At 40.9% G+C, this 18704-nt stretch overlaps 1 protein-coding gene across 4 annotated transcripts in view; it reads left to right on the forward strand.

Moving 5' to 3' along the window:
• Positions 1–2515: 2515 nt before the first annotated feature.
• The window catches only part of ZNF451 (zinc finger protein 451), a 42732-nt gene continuing 26543 nt past the window's right edge, over positions 2516–18704 (forward strand). For 2 of the 4 annotated variants that reach the window (XM_083831347.1, XM_083831346.1), the window contains exons 1-6: positions 3129–3296; positions 3540–3623; positions 9219–9302; positions 10156–10281; positions 17377–17488; positions 18254–18404. In XM_083831347.1, coding sequence (XP_083687473.1) covers positions 3162–3296; positions 3540–3623; positions 9219–9302; positions 10156–10281; positions 17377–17488; positions 18254–18404 — 692 coding nt within the window. In that variant the 5' untranslated portion in view covers positions 3129–3161. The other 2 variants (XM_083831349.1, XM_083831348.1) reach the window with 2 other exon arrangements.

An 18704-nucleotide genomic window follows, 5' to 3' on the forward strand; every position in this document is an offset into this window, starting at 1 on the left:
TAACCAAAGGGTAAAGAGTGAGCAGGCTGCTAAGAGTCGGTTCCTACCTCTCCTTCAGAGTATGTGGCTGATGTCCCACCACACAAAACAAGATAAATACCTTTTTACAAGTACATGGGTAACAGAAATGCTATAGCTAATGCAGTGTGACTGAAAAGGAAGTATGAATGTTTTTCCAAAATGATGCAGACAAACTTGGAGAACACAAAATTGAACACCTAATAGTAACAGATTAGAAACTACAGAAATAAGAGAATGGGAGAGAGCAGAACAGTCTAATGCTGCTTCTCCCAAATTTTGCAGTAAAATCAAAATTGGTGATGTGTCACAGTGTAAAATTTTTCTGATGTGTGTGATAGAGGACACATCTGCATCAGAGAAGGCTGACAACTAGTGCAAAAAAGCGTAATAGCGATATAACTGCACAGAATAGAGAGACTACGGGAGATTCAATACAGAAAACAAAGCAATACTAAAGCCAATCATTTGAAAAATTTGCTTTTATTGCTGCATTTTAGATTGAATTTGAGGATTACAACAGCAAAGAATTTGGATATTGTTATGAACTGCTCATTAAAAGCACCTGCTGTCTAAGGAGGGAAGATATTAAGATGTATGAAGAATGAGATAAACTCTGTGAAAAAATACACTATTGAATAAGTAGTGTTTTCAGTGTATTTTTCATGCATGTCAAGTTCACTTATAGTATGTAGATGAGAGTCAAAAAAAGACATCCACATTTTCTAGATCGAGAGTAGGTGGTAGCATGCAATGGTAGTACAAGAAGGAAATCAATGGTTAAAAAAGGCAATGTTTCACTTTAAGAAGCAAGGATCTTTTTAAGTTCTATAAAAGAAAATAATTGTTTTAAAGACATATAATGAGTATGCGGAGCTGGCTGACTGTGTTACTGAGTCTATGTGAGAAGATCTTCTCAGAAACAGCTTCCAAATCCTATATAGTCCCCAGACAAGGCTTGGAGGTTTGGACTTGGAGACTTTAACTCATCAGCAGACCGTGATTACCCCCTGCTCTCCTAGGTTTGTCTGCTGCTACCTTTGGCAAAAAAAAAAAAAAAAAACACACAAAAAAAGACAGTGAATCTACATTGCAGTTGGTCCACCAGCCAAGTCCAGCGGGCTGCATTTTTTCTCTTCTGCATGAAAAAAAATCTGTATAAGAGCTGTCCAAAACTTGCCCAACAACCTAAGAAGCCTGTGCTTTCCCAGATATTACCTAAAATACTGTTATTTTGGAAGTCAGAGTTTCATTAGCATACTGTCAATGCTGACATGATTACATGTATCAATTCTCTTGCTATTCTTTTTTTTTTCCTTAATTGTTTGCATAGCTGGAGGATGTTTGGATGGGTCACTGCAATAGCAAACACGCTTCATTTACTTGAGTTACTGCTGAAAGTTTCATATTCAAATTAATGTCATTTTCATAGAGGAGCAGTTTCAAAAAGTAATGCTACCTTGTTCTATTAACCCATTACTATTGCACACCAGATTATTTATCCTCAAGAATAAAAAGTAATTAAGTGCAAATACAAGCTTCAAACAGAATGGCTGCTATCAACGTTCTATTAGCACATATAAGTTACAAATGCAAAATACGAAATTTTAGGCATCAACAAGGACTTGAATTTTCTAAGCGGTAGTAGTTTAGTTTTGTTTATACAACTCAATAGTGATTAAGTTGTACAAATTTGTTACCTAGTATATTTTAATTAGTAGTCAAACGATAAAAAAGAAACAAGGATTGCATCTCAGAGAAGGGGCTAATTCTGAGTTCACACAACATCAAACCCAGAAAATCTATACAAAAATATTTCGGCCTTTTTTTTTTTTTTGCCATTCAGCATCTCAGTACATCTACCAGACAGTTGTGTTTTCATTCACACATGAAATGAGGCTTAAAACTAACAGTATAGTAACTTGTGTACAAGAAAAGTAAGTGCACTAAATTAATGCTGACATTAAGTACCCTGTGATGTGTTCTTTCTTTCACAAAGCTTCCAGATCATCAGAACTTAACATGCTATCCTCAAAACTTTGCATGCTATCCTCAGTTCTTTCTCGGGTATACAGAATTTAGTAAGAAGGAATAGTGACATGCTTTGTGTGCATTTAGGTCTTCCACGTAGACACACAACTCAGATGTGTCATTACACGTTCCTATTTACCCAATATTAATGCATTGAGCAAAGGCAATTCCTACGTACTTGGGGTGGCTCAAAGTAACTGTGGGATGAAGGGAGGAGAGCAGTAGCATATAAACAGCAAGAAAACAGGTTGAAAAAAAAAGAAAAACACAATGATTTATCTTATCTGTGTCATTTTATTTCAGGATCTCATCATTTTAAAGTTACAGGTGTCCAACACGTTAACATTTTATTCATGAACGTTCACAAGACCATTTATCTTCCCTCTGAGCATTTTTTAGCAGCAGAGCCCACCACAGATGTCCTCATCGCCCACCCTGCCCCACCACAGAGCCTGGTTGCTGCAGTGCGTTCCCCAGCCAGGAAACTCAAATTTTAAGGGAAAGGGGGTCGCAGATCCCCAGATTAATGCTCCTTTTAAGTCTTCCCACATGCTCTAACTAGCCTGGTGCATGAGCTTTCACCACAGATGCTCTTCGGACAAGCAACACCAGGAGAGCAGGGAGCAAGGGCCATGCCCAAAGCATGCCAGCCCTGCAAGAAGCCACCAGAGGCGAGGCCTGCAGGTTACCACACACAGCTCCAACCCCCTGCCACCACCTGACTGAGACGTGGAGCAAGCGGGGCAGGGAAAGAAGGGGGCTTGAGGAGGGAGCCCCCGGGGGGGGTCACACGTCTTGCCCCCCACCCCTCCCTCAGAACCGAAGCCTCTTTCAAGCAGGGCGGTAACAACGTTCCCCGCCCGGCTACCAGTGCCGGGCCAACGGCGTCCCCGGGGGCGAGCAGGGCACGGGAGGCACCACGGAGCCCAGCCCAGCCCCGCCGCCTCAGCGCGGCGCCACCGCCCGGCCCCGCGGCCTCCTGCTGCTGCTGCTCCCGCCTCCGCGCCCTGGCCGCCGCCCGCCGCCATGGCCGGCCCCGGCCCTGGTCCCGGCCCCGGCTCCAGCACCACCGCGTGGGTCCCCCGGCTTCGTGTACCGCCAGCAGGGAGGGGATGGAGAAGGGGAACGGGGCGAAGCCGGGCGGCGACTACAAGTCCCGGCAAGCCGCGCTGCCGCTCCGCCTCTCCCCCTTCCCCGCCGCCCCCGGGGGAAGAGGAAGCGGCGCTGCGGCGGGCAGCGGCCCGAGGGTGGGTGCGGGGGGCAGCGGGGCCGGGCAGCCCCTCGGGGCGGCCCCCGGGGCCACGTCGAGCCCCTCGGGGTGATGCCGAGCCCCCGGGGGTGCTCTGCGCCCGCGGGAGGCTGGCACTGGGGCGCTGCCTGGGTTAGGCCGCGGATTGGGAACGGGGGGGCTGGAAAGGTGAATTCCCGATCAAACCGAAAGCGCCGCAAGCGTGGATGATGAAGCGTGTTTTGGGTTTGTTTCTCCCTAGGTAATGGAGTCTTACGACTCTGCCACCGTTTCCGAGAGCAAGTCGTCGGTTTCCGAAAGCGAGGATGAGATTGAGTTTGTTGGAGTAAGTAGATCCCGCGCCTGGAAGCGGGCTCGCGGCGTGCTCGCAGTGAAACAGGGGCTTTGGGTTCTGCGTTGGGTCAGAAAACTAACGTGTGCCTTTCAAACGTAACCACGATCGTCAAAAATTGCTTCATCTGGAAGCTGGTGGCTTTAAGATAACAAGTTTATCTTAAACAGATAACAAGCTTATCTTAAAGGGACGTTCATTGGGAGGGCGGTAGGTGATGCCAGTTGGTCCTACAGCGGGAACCTAGAGCCGAGCATCCCAGCAGGTGAGTGGGGGATGCGAAGTGGTCGGGGAGGTACACGACAAGGTCATTCATTGTCAGTTGCATGGCGTTTTGCTTAATGAGTAGCCTCGTTGAAGGTAATGAAGTAAAGCACTGCTCGCTCTGCAGAACGCCGTCCAAACCATTATACGCTGTCTAAAACTGGAAGGCCTTGAGCAGCCTTCTCAAATTGTGAAGCAGTGTGTCATAGCTACAGTACAGCACCTGACGTGTGGCTCATGTGCGAGTAACCTTAAGATACTTATATCTGTTAAATACCCAACCAAACAGGATGTTTTTCATGCTGCCAGTGCTCTAGCCTCAATCCATCATCAGTCAAATGGTGCTGGATGGCAGGCGCATGTGCAAGAACAGAAAGATGATTTCTCCTAAAGCAGAAGTCACACAAATAAGAAAGAAGCTGTTAATTGATGCTAGGACTGAAAAAGGATGGCTTCCTATGGATTTGTCTTATTTTTAATGCTAAAAAGTAACTGGCAGTAGCTTTCTTCCTGTTTTTCATGATGTTTGATAAAGTCTAGATTCAGTGTACACCTTTCTGCACAGGTATGTAGGTGCAGAGGTATAAGGGGCATATACATATTTTTGCTAAACCTATAAGTACTTGATCATCTCTGAGATGTCTTGATCTTTTAGTTGAATTTTAGCAGAATTGACTAATGAGTTCAGAGTTCTTTAGATAAACGGGCAAGCATTCATGTGTAGCATGGTTGTATAAGCTTCACTTTCTTAAAATGCTGGGCAAAGAATGAGGAAGTTAATATAGCTTTGGGCATGTAATGATTGAAGGGCTGGTGTAGAACCGAGAACACCAGCTGATAGAAAAGAAACCTATAAAAACAGTGGTTCTGCTACCTTTTATTTCTTGTTTTTGCATGTGCACAGACGCTTTGTGGTCCAGTGATGACTGATTTGAGACAGTCTGGCCTGTATGGGAGGAGGACTGCTTAGGCTTGTTTGTGCAGGGTTGGTGTCCTGGGGTGAGGAGGTTGCTGTGGTCAGTGATGAATACAAGGGGAAGGGTGTCTGACACTGGCTGCATCCTCATGTCAGCCATGCTTCCTCTTCTCAGGTCACTACCACACGTCCCTGTAGTAAACGTGCACCTTTCAGAAGGATTTCTAATTTATTTGCCTAGCTTTTAGATCAGAGTTTCCATATAATAATGTGTATGGCTAGATGTGTAGGGGCTTCGTAAACATTGTGTATGAATGCTATCTGATCTTTTAAGTACTGCATGTCTCAAGGAGACAGTGCACCAAGTGGTACTTCATAAATTGGGTTGGAGAAGCCCACTGAATATCTCAACATGTTCATATTCCGGTTAAAAACAAGTAGTTGTAGGTCACCTGGTCTCTCTTTTTCTTCCTTTTTCTTGAAAGTTGTGTTTTTGTGTACATGTGTGGTATATTTCATATATTTATTTTCATTCCATAAACCTATAGGAAGCTGCCTGGACATGGTCCTGGGCAGCCTGCTCTGGGTGGCCCTGCTTGAGCAGGGGCTTGGACCAGATGACCTCCACAGGTCCCTGCCAACCTCAACCTGTCTGATTCTGTGTTTTAGGAAAACTAATACAATTTTTTTTTTTGTGGAGATCTAGAGAAGGGGTGTGGTATAACTGCATAAAACTTTCTTGCCTAAAACACTTGGGGGCGACCTACATATTTCCAGTTACTGCTTGAACTTAATTCAAAGTCATTATTAGTCATAATTCAAGTGGTATAGACACAGAAGAGTGTCCTATGGAGCGAAAGGGTTGGGAATGCATGACATGAAACATACCGAGGGAAGTGAGCAGGAACTGCGAGGAACCAGCGATACTAGAAAAACTGATACATCAAAAACAATTGGAATTCTTTGAATCCCTACGGAGGTTTTAAGGAGCCCATGAATCTCTTGCAGTGATGGAGTCCTCAGGGTTCGTGCTGTCTTTGCACTGTGCTACTATTTAGTTTAACCAGTTGGGGAAAAAAAAGGAAGTAATTTTCATAATGATAATGTTAAATATGGGACTAGATAGCTGCTGAGGTGAGCCAACAGAGCAAAAGCTAAATTCCTGCTGTTCAGACCTCTCCCTCCATAATTAATACTCCTGGAGTATTAATTGGGCATGTTTACTGGTGGTGCCTGCTCTGTCCCTGTAAAAAGGCCATGTTGCACCTGGCACCGCCTCTCCAAGCAGGATAATAAAAGGAAAAAGTCCATGTGAAGCTATTGCGTGCATGAAATTCTCAGAAGGCCTCTGTGAACATTTAAGGAAGGAGTCGTCCTAGAGTCAGTCTCCCTCCACGAGGACGATTTCAGTCCAGGGCCACTGAATTAAGAGGCTTTGACCTTCACTTTCCGTTGTGGTGTCAGCATCCTCTTGGTGGAGAGGAGCAAGGCTGTAGGGATGAGCCTGGGCTGCAGCCACTGGCGCTCTCGGAGGAGTGTTGGAGTCACTTCTGTGAGAGAGGATGGATCTAACCCAGGCTCTGACGTTTGATGACAGCTTTCATCAAGGGTTCTCATATGTCAACCTCAGCAGCTGCCAGGTAGATGTGCTCGGGACAGAATTTCCCCGATTTCCCTGATTTTCACACTTTCTCAAGGTGTCTGTTTTAGTCCTGTTGAGTTGTTGATCTGGCCCAGGACGGTAGTTCTTTTCAGTATTTGTTTTTTATCCTAGTTGGTGGCTTAACCTTTAGGTGAATGCAACACAAACTAGCCTAAGTGCTACATTTGAGATTTGCATTATTATTCAAGAGTGTATACAGGCAGATAGATTTTTTTTTTCTTTTTTTTTATTTTTCCCTTTTCCACAAAAAAAGGGGGGGAGGAAATAAGGATGTATATCTTTGAGAAGTATTAAAAAAAATGTCGTATCACATTTGTATTCAAGTCGGAATGCAAACTAACAAATACATAAAAATTGTTTAGTAAAAGGTACAAAATGCAGAAGGAAAAATAATGTTTTGTTCATGCAAACAACACTAAAAAAGTGAAATACTACTGGTATGTAATTGAATTTACTATTCTGATTGTTAGGCTTGAAAGCAGGTTGTTATTCTGCTTTTCAGTTGTCAGTTCCCTAACTTTTGAGTAGTTGGTTGCGGAGCTGAACCAAGGGAATCAAATAAAGAGAAATAAGGAAAATCTTTGCATTTGAGGAAGCCACAGCTGTCAGAATCAGACTTGAACATTTCAAAACACCCTGCTGAACTGATGAGACGGTCAGATGGTCTCATTGCATCTTTGAACTGTAACATGCTAGCACCTGTTGTTTCTTCTGAGGATTTAATTTCTTGCAGATTTATAGGGGCTGTCATTTTTTACAAAAGATGATCCATTGTGGATTTTTCAGATTTAGTTTAGAAAATCATATTCTCCTTATTTAATTGTTAGAATTTAAGCACTCTTTAGGGGTAATGTGAGTCCTGCAGCTGAATTCATATAAGTTTTGTCCTTTGTCCAAGGTCTCATCCCTGTTCCTTCCCAGTGAGAGACAGTGAGGGCTGTTTATGCCTGCCCAGCTCAGCAGCTTTACGGCCTTGAAAGGTGGAAGAATGGAAAGAATGAGATGCAGTAAACACAGTGGAGAGAACTGCATGCTGCTGCAGTTTTCTCTGCTACTTCTCATGAGGCAGTAAATCTGCGTAGCCTGCCCTACTTGGTTGATTTTTAAGACATTCAGGACACTGCCAAATACATGACAGAGGTAGTGGGTATGGTACTGTGCCTTTTCAAGAAATCAGTAAATTGTTGACTGTCTGAATTCCTTTTTCTGCCTAGAAAGTTTAGTGTCTAACAATAAGGAATGTCTTTGGAGTTAATAACGGTTGTGTGGCACCTGCCAGCAGCATTGAGAGACAAATGGGTAATACTACAGCTCAGTCAAAGACCCTGTCGCATGGCGTAGATGGAATTGTATGTACAGACTTAAAAGAAAAAAAAAAACAACAGAAGCTTAAACTATCTTTAATTTTGTTTCTTGTCTTTGAGGTTAGATAATAGCTTTCAGAATCTAGCAGGATTGGGAATAGGGTGTAATAAATTTGGATGGGAAGCTTTTTAGTGTGTGTGGAGATTTTTAGTTAACTTTGCCTCTCTTCTGTGCATAATTGTCAAAAAAATGAGGCCAACGTAAATACCAGGGAAGATGTGTATGTACCCAGGCAGTGACTAGGGTGTGAGTTAGAGTAGCTAGGCATACTTCTGTTTGGTGTATGTAGGCTTACTTTTCCTATTGCAAATTCACTGTACTGATTAGCTAGTTGACATGTGGTGATGTTGTAGCATGATACCTTGTTTGTTGCTGTTGGTTTGTTTGTTTTTGTGTGTGTGTGACATCAGACTGTGGACGTAGTGCTTCTTTTTGCCTTTATAATTGAAAGACTCATCACAATGGGTGTGCAGGGAGCTCGAGACGTATTGTGTGTCTTCTCCAAAAATACAGGACCTGGTTGCTTGTTAGAATCTCATTAGTTAAAGCATAAAAGTATGATTTCTTTTTTATTTGCTTTTTCATGTTTGTGACGATGTTCTGCTATCTGCCCAGTAGCGCCAGACAGAATGTAAACATGGAGGGATTTGAGGGCCTGTAAATCATCAGGTGTTGCTCATATCTAGACCAGCAGGTCATTGAGCTCACAGACAATCAGTGTGAAGTTTCTCAAGATGCTTATATCAGGAAACATTCAAGGACAACATCCTTAGAAAGTAGTAGACTTCAGGATATAAATGTGTATGAAACTATTTCTCACTTTCATAATATCTGAAGTTCCTTAGGAGTTTAATTTCCTTTGGAGTCAGAGTTTAATTTGTGTCTTCTTAAAAACAAACCAAAAAAAAAACCAAAAGTGAGTCTGTGAAAAACCTACCACCATTTAGTTGTGTTTAGTAAAATCTAAAACTATTCCTTTCTTGGTGATAGTCTGATACCCTAGTACCACTGAAGTAACAGCACAAGCTGAGCATTTCCAACTAGAAATGTAGATTTTAAGTTGATTGAGGAGGTGAAGAGTATAAGGCTATTAAGCAGGCCAAGATTGTTCATTTTATTTTTGGTAGTTGATATTTATATGTTAAGTTGATACTTGAATTATTTGTGAATATTTCATATATGTGCATGTTTTACCAATTTTGTGCGTAAGTCTGTTAAGTTGTCCTTCAGGAATTTTGTTCATATACTCTCTTGGAACCTTGGTGAAATTCCCCTTAAAATATCCTTAGTGCTACCAATGTTCTCTGATGCGAGCAATATTTTACCTTCAGGGAAAACAATTTAATGCTTTTGCATGTGTGTGTTTTTAACACTTTTTCAGGAAGGACCCTTAAGACCTGTACTTGAATGCATTGATCTGGTCAGTAGTGAAGATGAAGAACCTAACAGCAGTTCTTACGATCATGTGAGTATGTTGTAACATATCTTGGGACTTCACAGGTAAAAGAAAAAATAATTTAAAAAATTAGTCTCTTGTATTTTTTCCCATCATCTACTCTTCATGGAAAACTTGTTAGAGGTAATTTAACAAGTAATTAATGAATAAGCTACTATTTAAGTCTTCTACTTTTTTTTACCTAATGTTGAATAATTAGGAGAAGTATGCTAACACTTTGTTTTTTCCAGAGACATTTTCTGCGCTCTTGTAGTGAATCTAGAGCCTTTATTTGTCTTTCAATGTTTTTGACAAGCGTAGTGAAGAAAAGGGAAGGAAAATGTCACTTTAAAAGTGACTTCAGAAGTCAGTTTGCAGTCTGGAGCCTGCGAATGTATCTGCCTACTCTGAGACCTTTTCCTTCTACAAGGACTTTTTAAGAGGAGTGGTTAGGCTGTAGGATCTTACTCTGTTGTCAGCCTGGTCATAACTTCATTCTTTGTAAACTGTCCCAAGGATTTGAGTCAGAAGCAAGCTGGTCAATTCATGTATCCCCTAAGCTTCTTGTGTCCACCCTGTGGGACCTTTGAGAGGGACAGTGACTGAGAACGAGCTACTGGAGTCATTTTTGTCAGCAGTGCCCGTCTCTTGACTTCTGATAACCAGTGTTGCAGTAGAGGATGTGTGCAACAAACCTGGGTCATAAGGAAAGGCAGATCTTCTGTACGTGCACTGGCTCGCTCCCTTGTGATGATTTTGGAACTTAAGATCAAACTATCCGTACTGAATTATGTCCTGATTGCTTGGCATTGCTTTTTACTGTATTAAGATCTGTTACTAACGTAATAATTACCAGATAAAAGTTTTAACTTTTTAATTGTAGAGAAATGCTAGGCGTAAAGATCACATTGACTATCAGAAAGAAAGAGTTGCATCAACACTGGATCGTCTGGCACGCCACGTTGAAGTAGAGAAACAGCAAAAGGAAGAGAAAAACAAAGCCTTTAAGGTATTGGATGTGTTCTTGTTTCAGTAGAAGTGCATAGTACAGTAGTCACAGCTGTATTTTCATTACTAAGTAAATAAAAAATTGGTGAGCCTGACCTGGAACTGACACCTAGATTTTTGTTTGTGGGGCATTGTTTGAAATACAATATGGACTTTCTCTCTTCAGTGGCCTTTAGCTGATGATTTTGATAGTCTTATTGCAATTCTTAAGGGGAAAAGACAGTAACTTCATGCAAATGGCAAAAACTGGTTCACTTGTTAGTGTGTGTAGCAGAGGGACCTTTGTATCGATTATTCTGGTTAAATAAGCAAAGAATACCAGTTACCACAAAAATTTGACAAATCTAGTGAAATATTTGCTTTTGTCTGAGATTTTTAGAATGTTATTTGCTACATTAAATGTCTGTATCAGGTATTATTTTGTAATGAGACAACACTTTGTAAATTAAAGGCACAACTGCAGAGCCAAATCTTATTAATTGTATAGTGCAGTCATATGGAAGGCATGGACTTTTTGTGTTTGTAGTACCAGCTAGGAAGTGCAGTCAGTAGGCTCAGTGGCAGGGCTGCTCGCAGACAGACCTGGACAACTGGAAGGAATGGACTGACAAGAACCTCATGAAATTCAACAAGGATAAGCGCAAAAGTCCTGCACTTGGGACAGAGTAACTCCCTCCACTGATACAGGCTGAGGACTGACTGCCTGAGGAGCAGCTTGTGGACAAGTACCCAAGTGTCCTTGTGGGTGGTAGGCTCAAAATGCAGACAGCATGCCCTGGTAGCAAAGGGTTACAACAGGATCGTGGGCAGTATGATCAGGAGCACAGTACGTGGATGGAGGAGAAGGGATTGATTATTGCCCTTGGCATTCATTTGACCACATGTGGGTGGAATGCTATAACTGGATTTGGGCCCTGTGGTACAAGAAAAACATTGATAAATAGGGCAAGTCTATCAGATGGTCAGAGGCTGGAGCGCTTCCCTGTGAGGAGAGGCTGAGGGGGCTGGACTTGGTCAGCAAGGAGAAGAGGCAGCTTCAGGGGGACCTAACAGCAACACCCGGTGCCTGCAGGCAGATTATCAAGGACACAAAGCCAGGCTTTTTATTTATGTGTGTGCCAGAGGATCATAAGACAGCGGTCATAAATTGAAAAAGGAAAAGTTCTGTCCGGGTATCTGGTAGAGAGGAAAAGAACTGAATGTGAGGATAATGAAGTATTGGAATAGGTTTCCCAGAGGGGTTGTGCAGACAGTGCTTGGTGTTAAAGACCCAAGTGGATAAAGCCCTGAGCAACCTGGCCTGCCCATAGCTGACCCGCGATTTCAGCACCAGGTTGGACTAATTCCTCTTGATACCCCTTACCAACCTGAAGGAGTCGATAACTTTATGAAGTATTATGGAATAATTTCATGAACCAAAAGTTTTTTAAATTGCTTTCCGTAAAGGTGCTGGCTCTCTAGCTCAGTTTTCTGAACCACTGTTACTGACTTTTAAAGCCACCCAATTATACTACAAGGGCTATTATAGTCCACTACAGACTCTGCAACTGTAATGCAACAGAGTAAAAGTCTGCTGGATGTAGTCTAAGGTAGCTTTGATGAGCAGAGGCCTACATCCCTCTCCTGCCTCCTCCACGTAGAATTTGGCAATTTGTTAACGTCTCCACATACAGTTTTTGAGCTATAAAGTGGAGTCAGCGATAGCTGTGTAGCTTTTGAAATAGTCTGAGAGCGAAGGATAGGAAACCCTTTCATGATGATGAATGTTTTCCTGCTGGATGACAACAGGTAATGCAGTTTGCAGAGTTACAATTACTTTTCATAGTGAAACTTGCCCATTTTTTTCTTTTTTTGGCCTGGCAGTGGAGCAAGCTGACTGTTTGGTTTCAGGGACCATTTTCTGTTCCATTTTTATTTTATTTTAATTCTTTTTTTTTTTTTTAATCAAACTTTCTGGCTGCTTTGGTGACATGAGGAATTACCAGGATTCTGAGTCTCTGTTAATCTGCTGTTTCTAGCACAGAACTTCTTGTGTGACCCTCCTCTGCATCATGGTCAAAGCTGCAGAAAGGGCTGTGCATAAATCTTCGGGCACCTTTGAGCTGAGCCTTGAGTCTGAGCTAAGGGCGTTCCCACCGCCCCAGAGCTTAGTTAGCAGCACCGTGCCTCTTACCTCTGGCAGGGAGACTGAGCTAAGGTTGTGGGGTTTTTCCACAGAAAGAAGAACCCCTTGTAGCCATCTGCCAATGATTCTGCCAGACGTGTGCTGACTTTGGTTCTCCAACAGACATTCGTATCTTCAGGCGTTGGAAAACGCAGTCATTTGTATTACTGAGCTCTAGTAGAGGATTCTTTTCCTTCTCTGTCCCTTCTCTTGAAAGCATATCTGTTGCTAAATCTGGCCACTGAAGCAGAACATCTTACTGTCAAGATGCATATAAGGAAGAAATCTTCAGAATCATCAGAAATGTCAGAACATTTTTTTTCATTTTGCATATATTTTTATATATGAAGAAACAAAATATAGGAAACATGAATAAATCTAAAATTTTTTTATCAAAACAAAATACTTTTATTTACCGGAAGCACTGCTTCCTTAAAACATTGTTTTCAGGATATTTTAAAAATTGCTTTTTATTAGTCATGAAATATACTACAAAATGGGAAACGCCGTTGCAGTCCCAGTCTGGCATTCATTTAATTCTGTGTCAGGCTGCACTGTAATGGGAATTACCTCTTTGCGAGCTTGTGAGCCAGGTTTAACTGTGGAGCTAAAGTTATCTAGCTTTAGGAGATGAGGGGAATTATGTGTGTATAACCACGTATCTGTCTTCTTCAAAGAGCGAACTGTATGGCCCTCACAGATACACCAGTGTGTGGTTTGTGGGAGATAAGGCATCCTTTTCATGCGCACAGCTGATACGGTATTTGATCACTGATTTTGATTTTGATCATTTGATTTGATCACTGTGCAAATGCCTGCATGCTGTAGGGGAAAGAAGGGAGTCCATTTGGGCTCCTGGAGCCATGGAGTAGGTTCTTCCCTACATATACCAGAACATTTTCTGTGAAAAGGTTTCCATCCCAGTCTTGGTAACTTTGATTCTGTCTGTAAGAGAGGTATTCTGTGCTTACCACAGAAAAACCACAGTCCAAACCAGAAATAACAAAAGCTATCTCTTCAGGTAGGTTGCCTTTAGCCACCTTGCACGTACATGTTTTTTGGTTCTTGTTTGCTTTGGGTTTTATTTGCTCTAGAACTCTTCCTAAGAACCTCAAAGCAAGCTAGCAGTTTTTCTAAAGATGAAGAATAGTTTTGCTTTGAGGGGAACACGTGCATTAGGTGCTAATGGTATGCTGTAAAGCAATGTAGTTTGTTCAAGCTATTAATGTAATATCTGTAATGGCTTTTTAAATTGACTAAGAGAGATTTATATATTTGTTTTTGTGAAAGCAAATTTGACTGAAGTTAGTAGTAAGAGAAGTTGACCTTAACACTGACAATCAATTGCTAGAGGGGTGTAGTTGTTGAAGGGATTGAAAAACCATTTTTGAGGGATGTGCTGGGTGGGCAAAATTTATTCTTGATCTGACCAGGAACATAGCTGAACTCACCTTGAAATTGCATACCATGGTCATTGAATAGGGAGAGATGCTGTTAACAGAAGATAGTGTTGAATAAGAATTTTAATCATTAGGATAGATTTTCCATTGTAAGATAAATTACTCCAAACTGTTACTTTAAAATGTTCTGTCTGGTCTAGGTGAGGTTTGCAATGGGTCCTGGCTTTACTAAGTAACTTGAGAAAATGTACTGCTAGAGTGAGTATATACTGACAGAACTAAGCTGACACTACTTTGAAGCATTCTTTTTGTGTAGGAGATACCTAAACAGTAAATATTTGAAGGTGCTGCAGAGCATTGGATATTTTCAGAGTTTCTTATAATATGCTTGGGGGATCTTTACTGTCATTTTGAAGAATTCTTGCAATCTGGGATTGGAAGTGATGATAGAAAAATCTTACATGATCTGCAAATCCTTGTCTTTATGCCATGCCGTGCCTTTTTGAAAGAGCTGAAGGGTAGCAGAACCTGGGGAGCTGTGAGCAGCCAACTTGTGAAAATGAACAAGCCGAAAAGGCAGCACGCTGTTAAGTGGAGAAACGTAGTCATTGCCTTGAGATGCTTTTGTATGAGACTGCTCGGGCTGCATGCCTCTAATTTTTTCAAATATAAGATGGCTCTTTGTAAAGAAACTGTCATGTCTTGTAATATTTGGCACAAACATTGTTTCTTCTTGAAAAAAGAATCAAAACTGGTGTCACATCAGGGGAGGCCTGTTCTTAAAATATATGTGAGGAAACAGGACTGTCTACTCTGTCATGTGGCTGTTGCCTAAAATCGGTGAGGAGAAAAGGAAGTTGTGCTCTTGCTTGCTAAAACGTAGTAGGGTTTATCTCTTGTTTTTCAGAGTGAAAGATTGTACATAACACCCTCTTCATTACCTGTGGCATTTAATTCTTGTCTTTAAAAATCTATACTTTTTGTGATTTATTGGGAAGGTGGTCCTTCACAATAACATCTATTGAGGAGTACTGGGTGGACTACTCCTCATCCTCTTGTGCCCTCCAAACAACATTTTCATCCATCTCTCCTTTCCTGAATGACCGCATTCTCTACAAGAATTTCCGCTGATCTCCTTTTACTTCCAGAGCAGCCAGGTGTTCAGCACCTTACCTGGAGCCAGCAAGTAAAGCCCTTAGAATACAGAAGTTGATGTGTTTGTGTTGTGGACGTATGGCAGAGGCAACTTCTCATTTTTTTTTCAGCACATAAAGCCCTCTTTTCCTACATTTTGAAATGTGTCTCTTAGTCTCTGTGTAATATAAGAAGTAGATTTTTCAGTCAATTGCTGTACTGAGGTAATGTTGTCTTCATTTATACTGATGTTGAAGAAGGTGTGAAGGTTAGAATTTGAGGTATAAACACCATCTTTGCAAAGGAACAAGTGATCACTGGTTACCATTACTAGTAATCAAATTCTGGAAGATGTTGTACTGATACAAATTGCCCAAAAAGCACAAAGTGCTCTCCTCAGTCCGATGATTTGCTGTTAATCCAGTATGGTACCAGCCAGGAGATGACTAGAGCAGAGGATGAATAATGTGATGTGCACATTGCTATGGGAAAGGACTTAATATGCTGCAGCCTGCATGCCAGGCTGAACACTGGAAGTATTAGCTGTCATTTGCAAACGCACCATAAGTTTTCACCTCAGATACAGGAGGCTGCTGGCAGTGGAGCCCTGTGCAACACCCAAATATTTGTAAGTGCAGTGCTTGAAATTGGAGATGTTTACAAATGTTGCTGTTGTGTACTTTTAGGTGTTCTTTCTGATGTCTTCTCAGGAACAACAGTGTAATAAGCCCTATAATTCTGTGATTGTTAAGGCAGTGGTTGGACTGTAGCTTAACTGCCCTGGCCACTAACAGATAGCATACTGTGTTTTTGCTATAGCAGTAAGTATTTTTTCAAGTGAGACACATTTTTTCCTGCCATTTCCTGCCAACCTCATGCTGTAGCGAGGTAGGGGTTGGTCTGTTCTCCCACGTGCCTGGTGACAGGATGAGGGGGAATGGGCTAAAGTTGTGCCAGGGGAGGTTTAGGTTGGATATTAGGAAGAACTTCTTTACTGAAAGGGTTGTTAGGCATTGGAATGGGCTGCCCAGGGAAGTGGTCGAGTCACCATCCCTGGGGGTCTGTAAGAGATGTTTAGATGTTGAACTTAGTGATATGGTTTAGTGGAGGACTTGTTAGTGTTAGGTCAGAGGTTGGACTGGGTGATCTTGGAGGTCTCTTCCAACCTAGACGATTCTGTGATTTTTCCACTCTTTGACTTTTTGACATGTGATATTTGACACAGAGAATAAGAAGCATAAGGAGTGCAGAGTCAAGACATTACAGAATCTCAGTGTGTGTATATGTGTAGCATGAGTGACAGGGAGCAAGGAAAACACTGGCTGGGCTAAACTGTGTTGGTGCTGCACACGGATCATGGCTCTGTACCGTACCATAGCCCGATGGTCCTATAATGGTATGCCATCAGATAACTGGTATCTGGAAAACACACGCATGCCTCTGTAGAAAAAAGACCAGTGGGTAAAATGGGATGTAGCTGAGTCAGGTTGGCATGTTTCATTCGGTATCTGGAATTACCTTAGGATAATAAGCTGTCATAGTTAGCTTTAACCCATCTAAGAAACTAAAGAAGTTTTAGTAACTCATAGAACTTGAGAAAGTTTTCTGTTTGTGGTTTTCAGTGCAGTTTCCTTTTTTCAAGCAAATACATAAAATCTTATGTCATCAAGGGTGCTAGGAAAAGCTTTTTCTTATTTATTTTTCATTCTATTATTTGTTTGTACAGTCTTCTTGGTTATAGATACACTTCACAAACTTAAGTAAGTGTGGGAGAAGTAAGTTAATTGACTTTTTTCTCCTACAAAGGAATTATATTTTGTGAATAGTTGCTATATAAAAGCAACTATTAGTTGCTTTTTTTTAGTTAGAAGGTGGTATTCCTGTGGGCCATATGAAAACATGAGCTGCTCTTGTTATCATTCTTGAATTTATATGAAAAGAAAACTATTTCTTTAAATTCCAATTTGGCCAGTCTGGTCAAGTTTTATTAGCTGTATTTCTTGGAAGATACTCAGTACAGGAATATGTTTTAATTGACTGTGATATTAGTGGAGATTTTCTTTTCTGTATTGTCAGAATTAATACTAATAATGAACAGGGAAAAGATCAATATTTAAACTTTTTCACTTAGTTATTTTCAGCAAGCATATTTCAAGAGCTGTAGCCTTTATTTGGGGCACAAAAATTAACACTCTTCTGGTGTTACTTTATTGCTGTTATATTCCACCTTTGTGTTATATAGAAATCAGTCAAATCATTCTAAGTTTTTTCTTTACTTTTTTTTTGAAATGTAGAGAGCCACATGTAAGTTTTGAAAGTCTAACTTGATATATATATTTAATTTTGAATTAAAAAATATATATATTTACTACCTTGCCTTACATATTTTCACCTTCAGGAGAAAGTCGATTCCCAGTATGCTCACGGGTTGCAGGAACTAGAATTTATTCGGGAACACAGTGACACAGAAGCCGCAAGACTATGCGTGGACCAGTGGTTAAAAATGCCAGGTAAGAATAGGAATGATGGGGCTTCAAATACTTAATAAGGTAGCAAAGATTAATAGTGAATATGTAATAGGAGTAATCAGCATTTATTCGGGTACCTTGAAGCTAGGTTTTGGTGATATGTTTTCTAAGTCACTGCTTATTCACTTAGTAGTGATTATTTCTAAGTGCTGCATTGCAGAATAGAAATCTGATAATTGCATTAAGCAATACTGACAGTGAGCTTGCAGGTGCCTCTTACGCATAACCAGATCTTAGAATCTGAACTTTGTAATAGTTTCCACAAAAACTATTCTTCTAATGTTTTATTGCTTAGAAAAATAAGTATAAAAGCCATTAAGGCAGCGCTAACAACTTTTACCACAAAGTTGTTGGAAGGAAAACATTTATTGAACTGTTGCTCAGGAAAGTATGCCTACATAAGCAAGTATAACTTCAGTTTAAAATATTTTTTTAGGTTGCAATTTTAAAATATTTCCTGCAAGACCTGGAGGAAGTATGTCGAAGTGTTAGAGAAGTAATCTAACTGGGGATTGAAGAGACAGATTCTTCAACTGAAACAGGAGACTTTTTGTAGTAGGATTGCATTACAGTGCATTGCTAGCATGCTTCTAGAATTTGATGTAACCTGATTTCTAAATGCTTTAGGTTTTGTGGTTTTGGTTATGTTGGTTTTGGTTGGTTTTTTTTGTGTTCCTTTTCTTTTTTTTAAAAAAAAAAAGCCTCTATAGTTGAGATTGTGGTTAAGTGTTTTGTTTTCTAACACAGGTCTCAAACCAGGCACCGTTAACAGTGGAAGAAAGGGTGCTTATCAGAGAGGAGGTCAGACACAAGTCAACAGCAGTCCCATTTCTTGTCCTGTGATGCATTGCAACAGAAACTTTGATAATGGGCATCTTCTCCTAGGTCACCTGAAAAGGCAAGGGCATAATGCAAGAAATAGTAGTGAAACTGTGTTCAAACTTAAGACATATACATCAAATCTACTTTAAACTGCCTATAGTGACAAAAACTCATTTGGAGGCTAGGTTAATGTGTTGCAGATTTTATACAGATGTTGTGAGAAACTTCCTGGTTGGTTGTTCTTTTGTAGTTGTTTTTGTTTTGTTTTGTTTTTCATTCAAAATTTATTTATTCTGCTTGCTAAGCATTTTTAATATCTGGTTTTCTGAGAAACAACATTTCTGTGCTCTAGTTATATTACTTCTTCATCCAAACT

Source organism: Anser anser (genome assembly GCF_964211835.1).
Source record: "Anser anser genome assembly, chromosome: 3".
NCBI lineage: Eukaryota > Metazoa > Chordata > Aves > Anseriformes > Anatidae > Anser > Anser anser.